At 29.8% G+C, this 16674-nt stretch overlaps 2 protein-coding genes across 2 annotated transcripts; both read left to right on the top strand.

Moving 5' to 3' along the window:
• Window positions 1–3979: 3979 nt before the first annotated feature.
• LOC103495594 (protein DETOXIFICATION 40-like) lies at window positions 3980–7600 on the top strand. Its single transcript, XM_051084932.1, has 7 exons — window positions 3980–4351; window positions 4487–5118; window positions 6024–6080; window positions 6201–6439; window positions 6516–6634; window positions 6821–6907; window positions 7341–7600. Exons 1-7 carry the CDS (start codon window positions 4046–4048, stop codon window positions 7425–7427), a joined length of 1527 nt encoding a protein of 508 aa, XP_050940889.1. The 5' UTR covers window positions 3980–4045; the 3' UTR covers window positions 7428–7600.
• Window positions 7601–11402: 3802 nt separating this feature from the next.
• Window positions 11403–14601, top strand: LOC103495697 (protein DETOXIFICATION 40-like). The gene is made up of 7 exons (XM_051084937.1): window positions 11403–11823; window positions 11953–12584; window positions 12718–12774; window positions 12895–13133; window positions 13210–13328; window positions 13518–13604; window positions 14045–14601. The coding sequence occupies exons 1-7, from the start codon at window positions 11518–11520 to the stop codon at window positions 14126–14128; spliced, it is 1524 nt and encodes a 507-aa protein (XP_050940894.1). The 5' UTR covers window positions 11403–11517; the 3' UTR covers window positions 14129–14601.
• Window positions 14602–16674: the final 2073 nt, after the last annotated feature.

The following is a 16674-nucleotide window of genomic DNA, read 5'->3' as shown; positions in this document are numbered from 1 at the left end:
TTCCATTATAATCAAACTCCAAAGGCATAGATTGGACTCTACCCACCAGCGTTTGCTTCCACTTTCGAGTTCACCAATCGAGATATTCCTATATTCATTACACTTTTTCAGGTTCGATCTGTGGACATCTGTCACTTACCAAAGCTGGAATGGATCTTGAAAGTTGTTTGGATCCACTCTTTAATTTAAACCACATTGTACTAGCCCTTAGCAGTGGAGTGACTGCTGTGCTGGTGTAAGTATTAAAGCAAAAAAGAAACAATCTAACAACTCTCCTAAATTAAAAATTAGTTTTAATCTAGATGAACATATCTGCCTGACATGGTGGTATATACATTAATATATTCATAAATCAAAAGTTTGATATCAAAAACAATGATGGTTTAAATAACAAAACTTGGTTTTACCAAAAAGGAATTTTATGTGTTCCAAAAGAAATAAAAATAAACCATATGTTTTTTTTCTCAAATAAAAGGATAATCTTTAAATTCAAATATAGAACGCCAACACTTCACTGTTGATATTGAAGATGATTAAATTTACTTTACAAGAAGAACCAATTTGACAAGATTTATTCTCGGATGTAGAACTAAATCAAATCAATTGTTTCGATATTTTTTCTTCTTTCTTTTCATTTTTTTTAAAGAAAAAGAGATGTGATAGGAAAAACATAACATTTTTTTTTATTATAAATCCAAAATCGGAGAATTTAAATCCGAAACTTTTTACCTTCAGATACATATAGATGTGATTTGAACTAAAACTTTCTTCCATGTTTTCATTGTTTTGAATAAATAAATAAAACTGATTAAAAAAATATTTGAATTCTATTAGCATATCATTCAGTTACTAAATTTAATTTAATTGGACTTATAAAAATATAATTTTAGTAATAAATCTATATTTAATCACATTTTCATTAAAAAAAAAAGTAGGTAACACTCTGAATTTACGAGAAAATATTTTATTCTATCCTTACAATAGAAATTCCAAGCCATTTAGAATAACAAATCAAAACTTTGATTGTAATCATACAGAGAGAACGCAAGGTTAGACACAAATACTTTAAAGTCTTGGTCAAAGGAACTACTCAATAAACTAGGAGTGATCATCCGTTAGACATATATGAAAGTCAAAATCCGATCTAGTCGGTTTATACTAAAGAAAACTGACAATCGATGTTAAAAATTAAACCGATCAACCAAACTGTAGGTCAGTTTCGGTCGGTTCGATTTTCTGGCCATTTTTCTCCGCTCTTAATGACTCATTGAACTAGGCCAAAAACCGTTACTTTCGTCGAACTCATTGGTTATTATCAGGCAGTTTCCGACGATATTTAAGGTATGATAATTGTTGGCCGTCGAGTACATAGTCGAATGGTTCGGATTTGATCGGTCAAATTTTGAAGGAAAGATGAAAATGTTTCTGATTTGAAAAAAATGGAAAAAGAATAAGAGAAGAAAACATGGAAAAGAGAAACATTAGAATCCAACAAAACCGATAAGAATGAAGAAGAGGAAGAAGATAAAAAAGTCAGAATATAAAAAAATATATCTTTTGGGAAAATAATAATTACCAACCCAGACATATAATCATTACATACAATAAGGTCTTTTCATATGATTTTTTATATATATATATATTTAATTGGTCATTGCATGTTGGTGATTAATAGTTGGTTCTTACACATTCTTTTCCATGATGATGGGTGGCAGCACGGGAACCAAGGAGTTTATTTATAGGTTAAATGGATAATTGGGTCACACATCTCTCCAAACTACTATGTCACAACGTTAACTGATTATCTACTTTTGACAAATTCAATTAAACTTTGTATCAAACTTGAGATCATAGAAAAAGTATAAGAGATGGAATTGGATGCAAATTAAAACACTTCTTCAATATTATAATCTAAGCCTTAGTGAATGTGCATCATGTGATGTGACCAGTTTCTTAACTAATTTACTCCTCAATTATGAGATCCATGTAATTAATAACTCTTGTTTTTTTCTATAAAAAAAAAACATTTGGTCACTTTTGATCAATGCATAAATTACCAATATTATTCCTCTCTATCTATCTGTTGTGTAGTGTTATTTGTATCCTTGTGTTTAACAGTAGCATAATATAAAATTAAATAACTATTGTAAGATTCAATTACACCCTTACACAATTGTCTACTAACTAATATTTTTTTTTTGATATAGTAACAATAATTAATTTACTTAAAGAATTATTGCTTGATTTGACACCGTAAATAGAAATTTATGACTTAAATTAACTTAATGTAATCGATATACTTTTAAAATTTATTTTGAAATAAGACTCATCAAAATACTAACAATTTTTTCGGTAGCACATCAAATAGTCTATCTCAATATTCGATTCTTCACTTGCAACATTTGAATCCGTGGGAGGAACTTTAAAAGTATTTAATAATTTTATGGACTTTTTATTTGTATTTATTTGATTCATAAACTTTAAAAAATATTCGAGAGTTTTAAAATTCATAGGTAAAAATTTTTGAAGATGTTCAACTCTTTACCTTGTTAATAAGCTATTGGTCTATTCATGTGTCTTTTTTCTCTCTAGAATTTTTAGATTGGCACTCTTTTTAACTGCTAATTGTTGTTTGGGGTGCACAATCAATTATAAAACTACAATGGTATGTGAAGTCCAATAGTTTATATTTGGGTTGTTAACATATATAAAGTTCGGATTAGGGTTATTTATTTTAAGTATTTTTCTATGCAAGTAGTGCTAGTACCTTTAATATTATATTTTATAAACAAAAATAAAAATATTTGTTCCACCCATTCTTAGAAATGCATTGGATTCTCATTTATTAATTTTTGGTCACAATAAATATGATTGAATATGCACAAAAGACCATTGATTAGATATGAAAACTCATATATTTGGAGGTTTACAAAACCAACCAATTTTCCAACTTCATAATACTCCACAAAAGCATTTACAAGCTAAGTGATATAGTTGTCAAGTATATATATAGAAATGTTACCCATAATTACCAAACATAAAATCCATCCATAATTACCAAACATATTTTTTAACACATCATCTAAAGTTTATATAATACTATATAAATGCAATATGCAAAACATTTGGATCGACTTTCTTAATATTAAAATAAGTATTCACAATAGTAAAAAAAGAAATATTTATCTCCACAATAATATGAGATTATCCACTTTAGATATAGACTCTTATATGATTTTGCTTTTTGATACAATCCCAAAAGGTCTCGTGCTAATGGACATAGTTATACTCAACTATATACCCAAATCATTCCCTTATTTAATTGACGTAGAACTTTAGTCCTACCAAGCTTCTTATTAAATTCTAAATTTTTCCCCTTTGGAACAACACTCAATTGCTAATAAGTGTCAACCCATGCATATGCCAAAAATATATCATTCCACCCTCTAATAATAGCCAACAGCCACTCATACTCACTCATTCAGACATCCCACATTGATCATCCCACTCCCACATCCTCCTACCCCAACTTTTTGGTGAACTAAAATTTAACTATTCACGTGTCCATTTCTCTACCAAATATTTGGAGTGATCGTCACAATATGACTTATAATTGTTCTTTTTTTCCCTAGAACATACAAACGAAAAACTATGAAATTTGTATAAGTAAAGTGATTGTAAGAGGTTACACAAAATCTTTAGATCTACGTCCAATATGTCATGAAAATCGACAATCAAATGAAACAAGAAATCAAATGTATAATTTTTTTTACAATTATATAATGGTATATATGTTAGCTACGAAACTATAGAAAAAATGAAAAAGAAGATCAAATTTGTGAGTCACGTGAAGTATGTAAACCCTAAAAGGGTATGTCCTACACACAAAATCACAACCAGCCATTATACCAAACCCCTTACTAAATAAATAAATAGAAAAAATCAATTATGATGTCAATAAAAGATATAAAAAGGTTATAGCTGAATAGCTGTGAATACATTCTTTTGCAATTAGTTTTGTGGAAGAGGAAGAGGGGAGTGAGAGATGGAGGGTAATGATATTTTGGAGCCGTTGGTGGAGAAGGCAGCGGCAAAGCATGAGGCCGTAAGCGGGGAGCTGGAGAACATATTATCCGACACAGAATTGGGTTACGTGGTTCGAATCCGGCGAGCCGCTTGGATTGAGCTGAAGCTGTTGAGTAAGCTCGCGGCTCCGGCGGTGTTTGTGTATATGATTAACAACTTTATGTCTATGTCCACTCGCATCTTCTCCGGCCACCTTGGTAACCTTCAACTTGCCGCCGCCTCTCTCGGCAACAATGGAGTTCAAATTTTTGCTTACGGTCTCATGGTAACTCTTTTTTTTTTTTTTTTTTTTCTTTTCACTTCTTCTTCTTTTGAGTGTTATATTATGAAATGAAAATTAAAACACTCAATCAACTCTTGAAAAATTAAAACAGCATGTTTTGTAATGTTAATAAAACAGCTAGGGATGGGGAGTGCGGTGGAAACGTTATGCGGGCAAGCCTACGGGGCAGGAAAATATGAAATGTTAGGAATATACTTACAAAGATCAACAATCTTACTAACGATGGTAGCTTTTCTCTTAACTCTTCTCTACATATTCTCAAAACCCATCTTATTATTTTTAGGAGAATCCCCAGAAATAGCTTCCTCCGCCGCCATTTTCGTGTACGGATTAATCCCACAAATCTTCGCCTACGCCATTAACTTTCCAATACAGAAATTCCTTCAATCCCAAAGCGTAGTTCTTCCAAGTGCTTACATTTCCGCCGCCACGTTGGTGGTTCATTTGTCGCTCAGTTGGGTTGCGGCGTATAAACTTGGGCTGGGCCTTTTCGGGGCCTCCTCGGTTTTGAGCCTCTCCTGGTGGATCATTGTGACGGCACAATTTGTTTACATTTTGAAAAGCGAAAGGTTCAAGCTGACTTGGAGAGGGTTTAGTTCGGCCGCGTTTTCAGGGCTGCCGGAGTTTTTTAAGCTGTCTGCGGCATCGGCGATTATGCTTTGTTTGGAAACTTGGTATTTTCAGATTTTGGTTTTGGTTGCTGGATTGCTTGAAAATCCTGAATTGGCTCTCAATTCTCTCTCCATATGGTACTTTTCATCTTTTTTATCTCTCCCATCTTCCTTTTTTATTTCATTTATTATTCCTTTTGTATATTTTATCCCTCATTTGCAAACGTAACAAAAATAAATTAAAATATTTATAAATATACTAAAATATTTACGGTTTGCAATAAATTGTGATCCACTACTATTTGTATCTATTAGTATTTTAAAATATTTTATCGTTTAAATATAATTTCAATTTCGTGTTCAACCAAAGTTAGTGTATTTTAATATTTAAGGCTAATTAAATTGAATGGGTAAAAAACTAATGACTTCAAATGGAAAAGTTGTATGCATAATATATAAATATATATATATCAATTTTTTTTTATCAAACCAAAGAAAAAAAGATTATTTAATTTAAGTTTTAAAACTAATCACTTTTATTTTTCTTTCTAATTTTTAGCCAACAATTGTCTTCAACTTAAAGTTTGGATGATGAAAAGAGTTCGAAAGTAAGAGAAAATTGAGGAAGAACTAGTAATAATGAATGTTCAAGAGTGTTTTAAAGGGTCGAATTCACTTTTTTGTATTCAAAATACACTTTTAATACTTTTAAAGTTAATTAAATATTTAATTTTAAACTTTTAAATATAATTATTATATCATAACATATATTTGTTGAATGATTAAAAGTATGTAAATGAAAAATAATGTTTAGTGCTACGAAAGTTCGTTCATTGTAAATTTACCTTCATATATTGTTAGCAGATATATAAACAAATTTATTTTTGTTCACCGATAATTTATTTTCATTCTAATGTTTGGGAACTTTAATGAGAATACTTATGAGGATGAGAAAACTATTGTTTAAAATTAAAATGGTATAATATGATATAGGAAGAAACTGGAGGTGTGAACGTTAATGGTTTGATATTGGTTTTTCGCAGCACAACGGTTAATGGATTTGCTTTCATGATTTCTGTGGGATTCAATGCAGCTGCTAGGTTAATTAAGCTCTCCCATCTCTTCCTTTATTTTCAAAAAACAAAAGTTGACCAACAATGGTTATTAAACAAGAGCTTAAAAATTAAATAGGATATTTTTCATTTTTACTTTTGACACAGTGTGAGAGTTGGAAACGAACTAGGACACAAGCATCCAAAATCAGCAGCATTTTCAGTAGTTGTGGTCATGGTAATTTCCACCACCATTTCTATAATGGTCGCCTGCACAGTCCTTGCTTTTCGAAATGTCATTAGCTACGTCTTCACCGAAGGTGCTACGGTCGCGGCTGCAGTTTCAGATCTTTGCCCTTTTCTAGCTATCACTCTTGTCCTCAATGGAATTCAACCTGTTTTATCAGGTAAATTTCTTTAGAGAAAGAAAAAGAAAGAAGATTGATGGTATGTTACGTTAACAAAAATAAATAAATGGATTAGGTGTGGCTGTGGGATGTGGATGGCAATCTTTTGTTGCGTGCGTGAATGTTTGCTGCTATTACTTGGTTGGATTGCCTTTGGGTGTTCTCTTAGGCTTCTACTTCAAACTTGGTGCCAAGGTATTTCTTTTTTTATATTTTCAAATTACTCTTTAACTATATATATATATATATAATGTTTGATCCAATACTTATCATCTAAATCATCTTAATTACTCTAAGATAGTATGAAATAAATATTCACAAACATTGTTTTTCTCGCGTTAGTTATTTATTATCGAGGATGTGTTGTATGTATATGTGTAGGGCATATGGTTAGGGATGCTTAGCGGCACAGCAATTCAAACATGCATTTTGTCGTGGGTCACATTTCGAACAGATTGGAATAAAGAGGTAAAATTATTTATTTGAAGCTATTATTATTAGGTGCAATTTAATTCTTATTTATTATAAGTAGGAAAATAATAATTTGATTTTATTTAAAAAAAACAAAATTATTTGTTATTTGCCAAATTTTAATTAGATAACACAAATATGGTTTTCTTATCATTTTGTATGGTTTATTTTACACCTCTTGTTACAAAGTTTTCTAATGCTCATATTATATTTGTCTATTTTTTTTATCAAGTAATTGAAAAGGAGTGTGAGGTGACATTTTATTTAACAATCTTCATGTAAATTACTTAATTTTTCTATATGACAAACTCTCTTTTACCTTGAAAAATATAATTTTGAATTTTATTTGTAGTAGAATATTGTTTCTTTCTCGAAAGATTTTACTTTTCAAATTTTTTAAAAAAAACTAAAGTTTAAATTGAAATTGCAGGTAGATGAAGCGGTGAAAAGATTGAATAAATGGAATGACACAGATGATAAAACAGTGAAGAATATAAAGATTGAAGCATTAAAGTGAGCCTTTTACGTGTGAATTCAATAAAAACATGGATCATGTTTGAATAGAAACATGGATCATGTTTGTGTTATTTTTACTAAGATTTTGTTTTCTTTAGCTTGATGATTCTTATTAGAATAATTTTTGGTTTAATCATATTTAGAATGACAATCAATAAACGTTTATTTCAAACTTTTCTTAGCGTGGGTTTGGATTGTTCATGAAAGAAGTTTTTTTTTAAATGTTTTTTAATAATACATTTTTTAAAAAACCTTTTCTTTGTAAAATGAGTTTGAAATCCAAACACTTATGTGTTTGATTTTGATCTCTTTTATAAATGTTTATATGCAAAATTGTGTTTGATTTGTCATATACTAACAATGTTTATACTTAAAGTCAAATTACCATAAAAGATTATTAAATATTATAAACTAATTTCATAAAGAAATACATACATCTTGAATGTTTGTTTCAGAAATATATTTTAGAATTAATCCTACGATATCTTGAAATTATTAATTTTCGAGTTAATTGGAACTAAATATTAATTTTATTTTATTTTTGTATTAATTTTTTTTAGGACAATTCAATTTTAGAAGCAAAAATATATTGAAATGTAAATATATAACCATTAAAAATATAAATAAGATCAATAATTTATCCGAGACAATATAAGATCAACAAGACAAAAAAGTGTGCAATTTGATCACGTTCTTCATTCATCTTCATTTCATGAATTGAACGATCACATTCTTCATTGAGGTCCTGATAATGATTTCTTTCACATTAAGCTGAAGAAAATTTAGTTGAGAGAAGAATATTTGTAAATTCTCTATATTTAAATGTATATGAACACACATTGAAAAAAAAATATTCAAAGTATTTAAAAAAAATCAAAAATCACGACGAAGTGAAAAATAGATAAAGAAAAAAAAGAAATTAAAAAAAAATAGATATTCGGGAGGAATTCTTAAACACAAAATAAACTTTTATTCTAAAATTTGGTTGGATGTGTTATCTAAAATAATTTATTTCATAATCTCATTTTTCTAAAAGTTATTTTAAACCAATACAAAAGATCTCAATTTATCTTAAAATTAATTATTTTAAAAATTAAACACTTAAAAAATTAATCCAAACACTCACTTTGTGTATTTAATTTTTTTTATTATATTCTATAAATAATTTTATATTTTAGATATTGATGACAATTCCTCATTAATGACATAGTTCTCAACTAAATATTATTGGAAAAGTAGTTGTTGCTCAAAAAGTATGTCAAATGAAAATCACATACAAAGACTATAACAAGAAAAACCAACAATAAATAAAGCTGTAAACAATAAAAGAGATACAGAAAGATATTCCATAAATATTAAAGAGTACTTCAGCACTGTAGTACGTACTACTTATCTGCTATACTTCACTACTACAATAACTCACCTATACTTTGGGCTCCCTCTAAATACCAGACTTCCTTTCAAGTGTTCTTAGCTTAGAGCTTTCCTTAAGTTTGGTGACGTTACGTCGCTTTCGACGGTGAGATTCTCTCAACGTTGGAAAATTGGTAATAATATCATACTTTTTGTTTTGGTTTTTCGAAGTAGCACATTTTTTAAAAATTCGTAAAACTTTTTCTCTCGGTCAATCTGAGATTTTCTATAGTATTAAAATTTTCCTCCGTGCATATCTAGCTAATTAGGTCAAGATTCTACACTTTTCTCGAATCTTTCTAAACTTTATTTATTTTTTTAATCTCTTTTTTCTCTTTAATATTCAAACCTTCCCAAATATTTTTCCCAAAATCTTAACTAATTCTTGAATCTTTCAAATCTTATTTAACTTTGTTTTTATCTTTTTTTAAAAAATTATAAACCTTCTAAAATATTCGACCAAATCTTAATGATTTTTTTCTCTCGAGTTTTTGCCAACTTTTCCAACTCTGAAATTACTCTCTCCTGGCTTATGTGCAATTGAGTTCCTTTCCAATGCTTTACTATAGTGTTTTGTTGTTGTGCTTTTGTAGTTCTTCCATGAATGACGATTCAGGAACACGTAGGAAATGATAAATCCTGCGTTTGACATATGCCACTGACTTCGTTAATGGCGAATTGAAAGATGAGCTTTTTCTGTATCAGATTCCCATCAGTTGAGAGTGAATACAATTTCTATTTCTTTTGCCAACTTCCTAAAAAGAAAAAACGGTAGTTTACAAAAAAAAAAAAAAAAAAGTCAGAAAAATTGCCAAGTAATAAAAAATAGTTAAAGATTTGGTGGAAGATTTTGGAAGGTTTAAATAATTTTTTGAAAAGATAAAAGAATTAAATAAAATTTGGGAAGATTTGAAAAATTGTAGAAAGGGGATTTCTTGACGGGTAAAAATGATCGTTAGGATCGGGAGAGGATTTTCAAGTAAACAACATTATGTGTTAGGAGATTATAAACATCTAGCTCTGGACGCCTTATGAACGGTGTCCGCAGTTGTAAACTCCCGACGCCGTGGACGATTCTCTATTTAAAAATAGCTTCTACTATTAAATGGATGGATATCGATAGTAGATAACCATCCCTATCTTTCTTTTTCTATTGTTAGTTCAAAAACATCCATCATCCTCCTTGTCAGAAAAGAAAGAAGAAAAAACATCAATTTTGAAGAATAATAAAAAGTAGCATTCGTTATCATCATCAATAAACTGTGCCAGAAAAAGTAATGAAGAAATAGAAAAAACCCAATAAACAAGCAGATTGTAGACATAGATTTAAGTGAAGGATAAGCAAAACAAAACATTTCTTTTTAAATAAGACTGAAAAGATAATGAAATAGAGACTCTTTAATTCGTTTCCAGAAAGGAAAATAATATAGAGCAGAGAAAATTCATAATAGTGCAATTCATAATAGCATTCAAGTTCTCAAACTTACAGTTTCTTATGTGTAGCTACAATTCATAATAGCATTCAAATTCAAATAGATAATCTAGTATGTTAGAACAAGGACTAAAATGGATGCAAAATACTATAAAATTTAGAATTCCATTGAAAACAAGTTTCAAACCATGTTCCAGCTCAAGATCAAGTGTCTTGTCATTGATACTTATACTTCTCAATATTGTTAAATGAGCAATAACATTCTACTAAACACTTATTCTTTAATGCTCTCAGTAGAAATTGACCCGATATCATTCCGAGAAATCTTAAAAAAAAACTCTTCTATCTCTAATCTTAAAAAAATTGCAGAAAAAAAAAGAGAAAAAGAAGAAAGACGATGAAAGAAATCATGGAGGAAGACGACGAATATAAATTTTGTTAGAAGGGCCATAAATAGTTTAGTGGTTTGCTATATTTACATGAGCTACCTTAAATGCAATATGTCAACCAATTGATTATCATTTTTCATGTTTAGAAATATTCATATAAGTATTTACAATAAATACTCAAAAGACAAACAAAAAACCCCTAAGCTTATTAATTTCCAATCTTTTCCCCTTTGGTACAACACACTCATAAACTAAGAAGGTCAGTCGTTACATAGGACAAAAGTAGTATCATCCTCCACTCAGAGTAATATCGTTCTCACTCGTAATTCACAGCACATTAATGAACTCTCCCAGTCCCAGCCTCCTGCCCCAATTTTTTTGGTAAATTAATTTTTGAATATTGACGTGTTCATTTCTCTACCAAATATTTTGGAGTGAATGTCGCAATATGACTCGTAATGATTATTCTTTTCCTAAAACATATAAACGAAAAACTATGAAATATACACGAAATTGTATAAGTCGAGTGATTGTAAGAGGTTATACAAAATCTTTAGATCTACATCGACTATGTCATAGAAATAGACAATCAAATGTATAAATTTTTTTACAATATGGTTAGCTACGAAATTATAGAAAAACAAAAAAAAAAATCAAATTTCGGAATCATGTGATTTATATGAACCCTTTAGTAGAAGGTTTTAAAAGCGTGTGTGTCCTACACAGAAAATCAGCAACAGACATTATACCAAACCCCCAACTAAATAAATAAATAATAACAATTAATTATGATGTTATAGCTGAATACATTCTTTTGCAATTAGTTTTGTGGAAGGAAGAGCGTGAGGGAGTGAGAGATGGAGGGTAATGATATTTTGGAGAGCTTGGTGGAGAAGGCAGCGGCGAAGCATGAGGCTGTAAGCGGGGAGCTGGAGAACATATTATCCAACACTGAATTGGGTTACGTAATTCGAATCCGGCGAGCCGCTTGGATTGAGCTGAAGCTGTTGAGTAAGCTCGCGGCTCCGGCGGTGTTCGTGTATATGATTAACAACTTTATGTCTATGTCCACTCGAATCTACTCCGGCCACCTTGGTAACCTTCAACTTGCCGCCGCCTCTCTCGGCAACAATGGAGTTCAAATTTTTGCTTACGGTCTCATGGTAACTTTTTTTTCTTTTTTTTTTTTCACTTCTTCTTCTTTTGAGTGTTATATTATGAAATGAAAATTAAAACACTCAATCAACTCTTGAAAAATTAAAACAGCATGTTTTGTAATGTTAATAAAACAGCTAGGGATGGGGAGTGCGGTGGAGACGTTATGCGGGCAAGCCTACGGGGCGGGAAAATATGAAATGTTAGGAATATACTTACAAAGATCAACGATCTTACTAACAATGGTAGCTTTTCTCGTAACTTTTCTCTACATATTCTCAAAACCCATCTTATTATTCTTAGGAGAATCCCCAGAAATAGCTTCCTCCGCCGCCATTTTCGTGTACGGATTAATCCCACAAATCTTCGCCTACGCCATTAACTTTCCAATACAGAAATTCCTTCAATCCCAAAGCGTAGTTCTTCCAAGTGCTTACATTTCCGCCGCCACGTTGGTGGTTCATTTGTCGCTCAGTTGGGTTGCGGCTTATAAACTTGGGCTGGGCCTTTTCGGGGCCTCCTCGGTTTTGAGCCTCTCCTGGTGGATCATTGTGACGGCACAATTTGTTTACATTTTGAAAAGCGAAAGGTTCAAGCTGACTTGGAGAGGGTTTAGTTCGGCGGCGTTTTCAGGGCTGCCGGAGTTTTTTAAGTTGTCTGCGTCGTCGGCGATTATGCTTTGTTTGGAAACTTGGTATTTTCAGATTTTGGTTTTGGTTGCTGGGTTGCTTGAAAATCCTGAATTGGCTCTCAATTCTCTGTCCATATGGTACTTCTGATCTTTTTTATCTCTCCCATCTTCCATTTTTATTTCATTTATTATTCCTTTTTGTATATTTTATCTCGTTTTCAAATATAACAAAAAGTGTGTTGATGTTAATGGTTTGATATTGGTTTGGCAGTACTACAATAAATGGACTGGCTTTCATGATTTCCGTGGGATTCAATGCAGCTGCTAGGTTAATTAAGCTCTCCCATCTCTTCCTTTATTTTCAAAAAACAAAAGTTGACCAACAATGGTTATTAAACAAGAGCTTAAAAATTAAATAGGATATTTTTCATTTTTACTTTTGACACAGTGTGAGAGTTGGAAACGAACTAGGACACAAGCATCCAAAATCAGCAGCATTTTCAGTAGTTGTGGTCATGGTAATTTCCACCACCATTTCTATAATGGTCGCCTGCACAGTCCTTGCTTTTCGAAATGTCATTAGCTACGTCTTCACCGAAGGTGCTACGGTCGCGGCTGCAGTTTCAGATCTTTGCCCTTTTCTAGCTATCACTCTTGTCCTCAATGGAGTTCAACCTGTTTTATCAGGTAAATTTCTTTAGAGAAAGAAAAAGAAAGAAGATTGATGGTATGTTACGTTAACAAAAATAAATAAATGGATTAGGTGTGGCTGTGGGATGTGGATGGCAATCTTTTGTTGCGTGCGTGAATGTTTGCTGCTATTACTTGGTTGGATTGCCTTTGGGTGTTCTCTTAGGCTTCTACTTCAAACTTGGTGCCAAGGTATTTTTATTTTTAAATTACTTTTTAACTATATATATCTGTATGTATATATTTATGTATATCAATTAATGTTTAATCCAATAATTATCATCTAAACATCTTACCTACCATAATGCAAATAAATATAATATTTACAAATATTGTTTTTATTGTGTTTAATTATCGAGGTTGTGTTATATATATGTATAGGGCATATGGTTAGGGATGCTTAGTGGTGCGACAATTCAATCATGCATTTTGTTGTGGGTCACGTTTCGAACGGATTGGAATAAAGAGGTAAAATTATTTATTTGAAGCTACTACGATTAAGTGCAGTTTAGTTCTTATTTATTATAGGTAGAAAAATAATAATTTGTTTTTTTAAAGTAAAATTATTTGTTATATGCCAAATTATATTTAGATAACATCGACATGGTTTTCTTATATTATATGATCTATTTCAAAAAGTTACAATTTTTTTAAAAACTAAAATTTAAAATATTACACTTCTATTGCAAAGTTTTCGCTCACATCGTCTATTTCTATCAAATAATTGAAAAGAAGTATGAGACGATATTTTATTTAACTATCTTCTTGTAATTCACTTCATTGAACTCTTTTAACAACTTGTGAAAAATATGTTTGAAATTTATCTATAGTCAAATATTGTTTTTTTCTTAAAAAATTTTACTTTTTAAACTTTAAAAAAAAACTAAATATTTAAATTGAAATTGCAGGTAGATGAAGCGATGAAAAAGATAAATAAATGGAATGACATAAATAAAACAGTAAAGAATATAAAAATTGAAGCAGTAAAGTGAGCATTCATGTGTGATAGAATTCAATAAAAATATGGATCGTTTGTGTTATTTGTATTAGGATTTTGATTTCTTTAGGTTGATGATGTAGAATAGAATAATTTTGGCTTTAATCATATCTAGATTGGTTTTCTAAATTATTCAAGTTCATACACATTCATTTTCCCAAATACCTATAACTCCATTGGCTGCCAATAACCCCTAATTTCCTGAATTCAAGAGGTAGATACTAGAGGAACAATACAGCTTCCATAGGGTTAAGTCAATTTGTATTAAAAAATCAAATGGATTTATGTAGTTTCCATTTGTAACAAATTTGAATTCCAACCATTAGTTTTATTTTTCTAGTTACATCTTCTTGTAAACACCTACTAAATATATAAAGGTGTACTGTTTAATTTGAGTGTCCAAAGGAAAAAGAAAGAATGTGTTCTCATCTCAGTTTCTTCAACAATCAAAGTCCTATTTTCTATTTTGCCAAACCATGTAAAATCTGTTTGCATTTTCTCTACTGCTTCTTCACCTCAATTCACTCCATGTCAGAAAACTCAAGAACCTATAGAACCACTTTCTCTAGAGATAATAAAGAAGAACTCATATTAAAAAAAAAACAAAGAAACTTCACAATTTTTAAAAGAAACATGACTTACTTCTCTCATTGCTAATTGCTTTTTAGATTAAACTCATTGTTTATTTAATATGATATCAAAAATCCTGTGAAGTTAAGGCAAATTGAATCCTAACTCAAGAATAATGAACCGAAAAAAATACACCAGCTAATATGTAGGATTAAAGTAGCGGAAGAAAACATTAAGGATGATTTTCACCTCATTTAATCTTTATAAAATCTTTGAGAATATGTAATTTGACACCCTAAATGTATTATGTTTTTGAACTTAACGTTTAAAGATGTGTGTCATACATAAACACTCTAACCATCTGGATGCTTTTGAAACTTTATTATATGAAATTCTTTCTCTCCCTATTAATAAAAGTGTTATCTTCTTCTACTACAGACATGTTTATTAACACATTGTTAATGAATTATATAAATCTCTTTGTTGATCTTTATTGAGTATGGTTCTCAATTTCTATTATACACTTATGGATTACATGACAATTAGAATATGCAGTATTTTAGAGACAATAAGGTGTTGTTGAAGTTGCATGAGGGTCATGGTGTTGTTGGCTTTGATGGTAGTTAGAGATATTCGTTTAACCCGTGAGGTTAGATAGGACGGATACCTTAAACGGGGCGAAAAATCCCCAAATACAGAAGAATGTGGATTTTTTTCCCAATGAATAAATAGGGGTGGAGGTCGAGGAATATATTCCTCCTCTTCGTGTCCCAGCCCCAACTCCGCCCCACCATTACTTCTAATTTTTTATAATGTATTACCTATACGACTATATATGTTTTTATTTATTTTATTTAAATTAATTTTAATATAAATAATATAACAAAAAAAAGTCCGGAATAGACTTATTTGATTCTTTCATTCTCAAAACGTATTTTTTAGTCTCCAAACTTTTAAAAATAAAATAACTTTATACTTTTATTTTAAATAATAATATGAGATTTAAAATCAGAAGAATAATTTCTAAAAATTATATTCATTCTAAAACCATTTTTTATTTTTAAATATCATATAATTGTATTTTTAAAAAGTAAAAACAAAAAAAGAAAATTAATTATAGGATCTTTTATGAAAAATGTTATGGATACTAAAATCCTGAAACCATTTACAAGATAATAGCAAAATGAAAAACTTAAATATGTTATATAAAGTTTAATGAATTTTGTTATATTTGGTAAATAGTTTCAATATTTAGCTATTTTTTGAAATGTCACATCTTTTATACCTATTTTGAAAAAATCTAAAGACTAAAAGAATATGTTTTGAAAACTAAAAGATCAAATTGATCTATCATTATAAACCAAGAGACTAAAAAGATAAACCGTAAAAATGTATATTCATCTAATATTGGGAAGGAGGAGTTTTTGTTAATTTTCTCTTTTGATGAGTGCATATATGACTTTCAAAATTAAATTAGAAAAAGTTTAAAGATATAAAAATATAAAATAAAAACGGTTTTTCACTTCCAATTTCATAAACACATAGTGGTCTTGATCTATACATATTTTTATGTCCTGTGGCCTTAGTACTTTCATCGTATTGATATTAAAGGAAAACAAAAAGACCACAGACAAAAAAGGGAATAGATTAGGTCTTAGCTTGGAAATTAAAAATATGCCTATATTGAATATTCTTAAATTTATAAACCTTCAATTAAAAAAAATAAAGAAATATTCCCATTTAATAACCTCCTCTTATTAATTGACTTAACTCAATGACAAAAAAAAAAAAAAAAAACAAAAAAAACAAAAAAGATGTACGTACATATAGTCGTGGGTTATAATAGTTCGATTAAAATAGTTTGTATTTGAGGTGTAAATTATTTTAGTTTGAATTATAATAATATGTGTTTAAGTGTGTAAACTATTTTAGTTTGATAAGAAAATAGTAAGACGGTAGGAAAGAATAAAA

The sequence above is a fragment of the Cucumis melo genome, chromosome 1 (genome assembly GCF_025177605.1).
Source record: "Cucumis melo cultivar AY chromosome 1, USDA_Cmelo_AY_1.0, whole genome shotgun sequence".
Taxonomy (NCBI): domain Eukaryota; kingdom Viridiplantae; phylum Streptophyta; class Magnoliopsida; order Cucurbitales; family Cucurbitaceae; genus Cucumis; species Cucumis melo.
The sequence above is the reverse complement of the archived record's forward strand: the minus strand, read 5'-3'. Positions and strand labels throughout refer to the sequence as shown.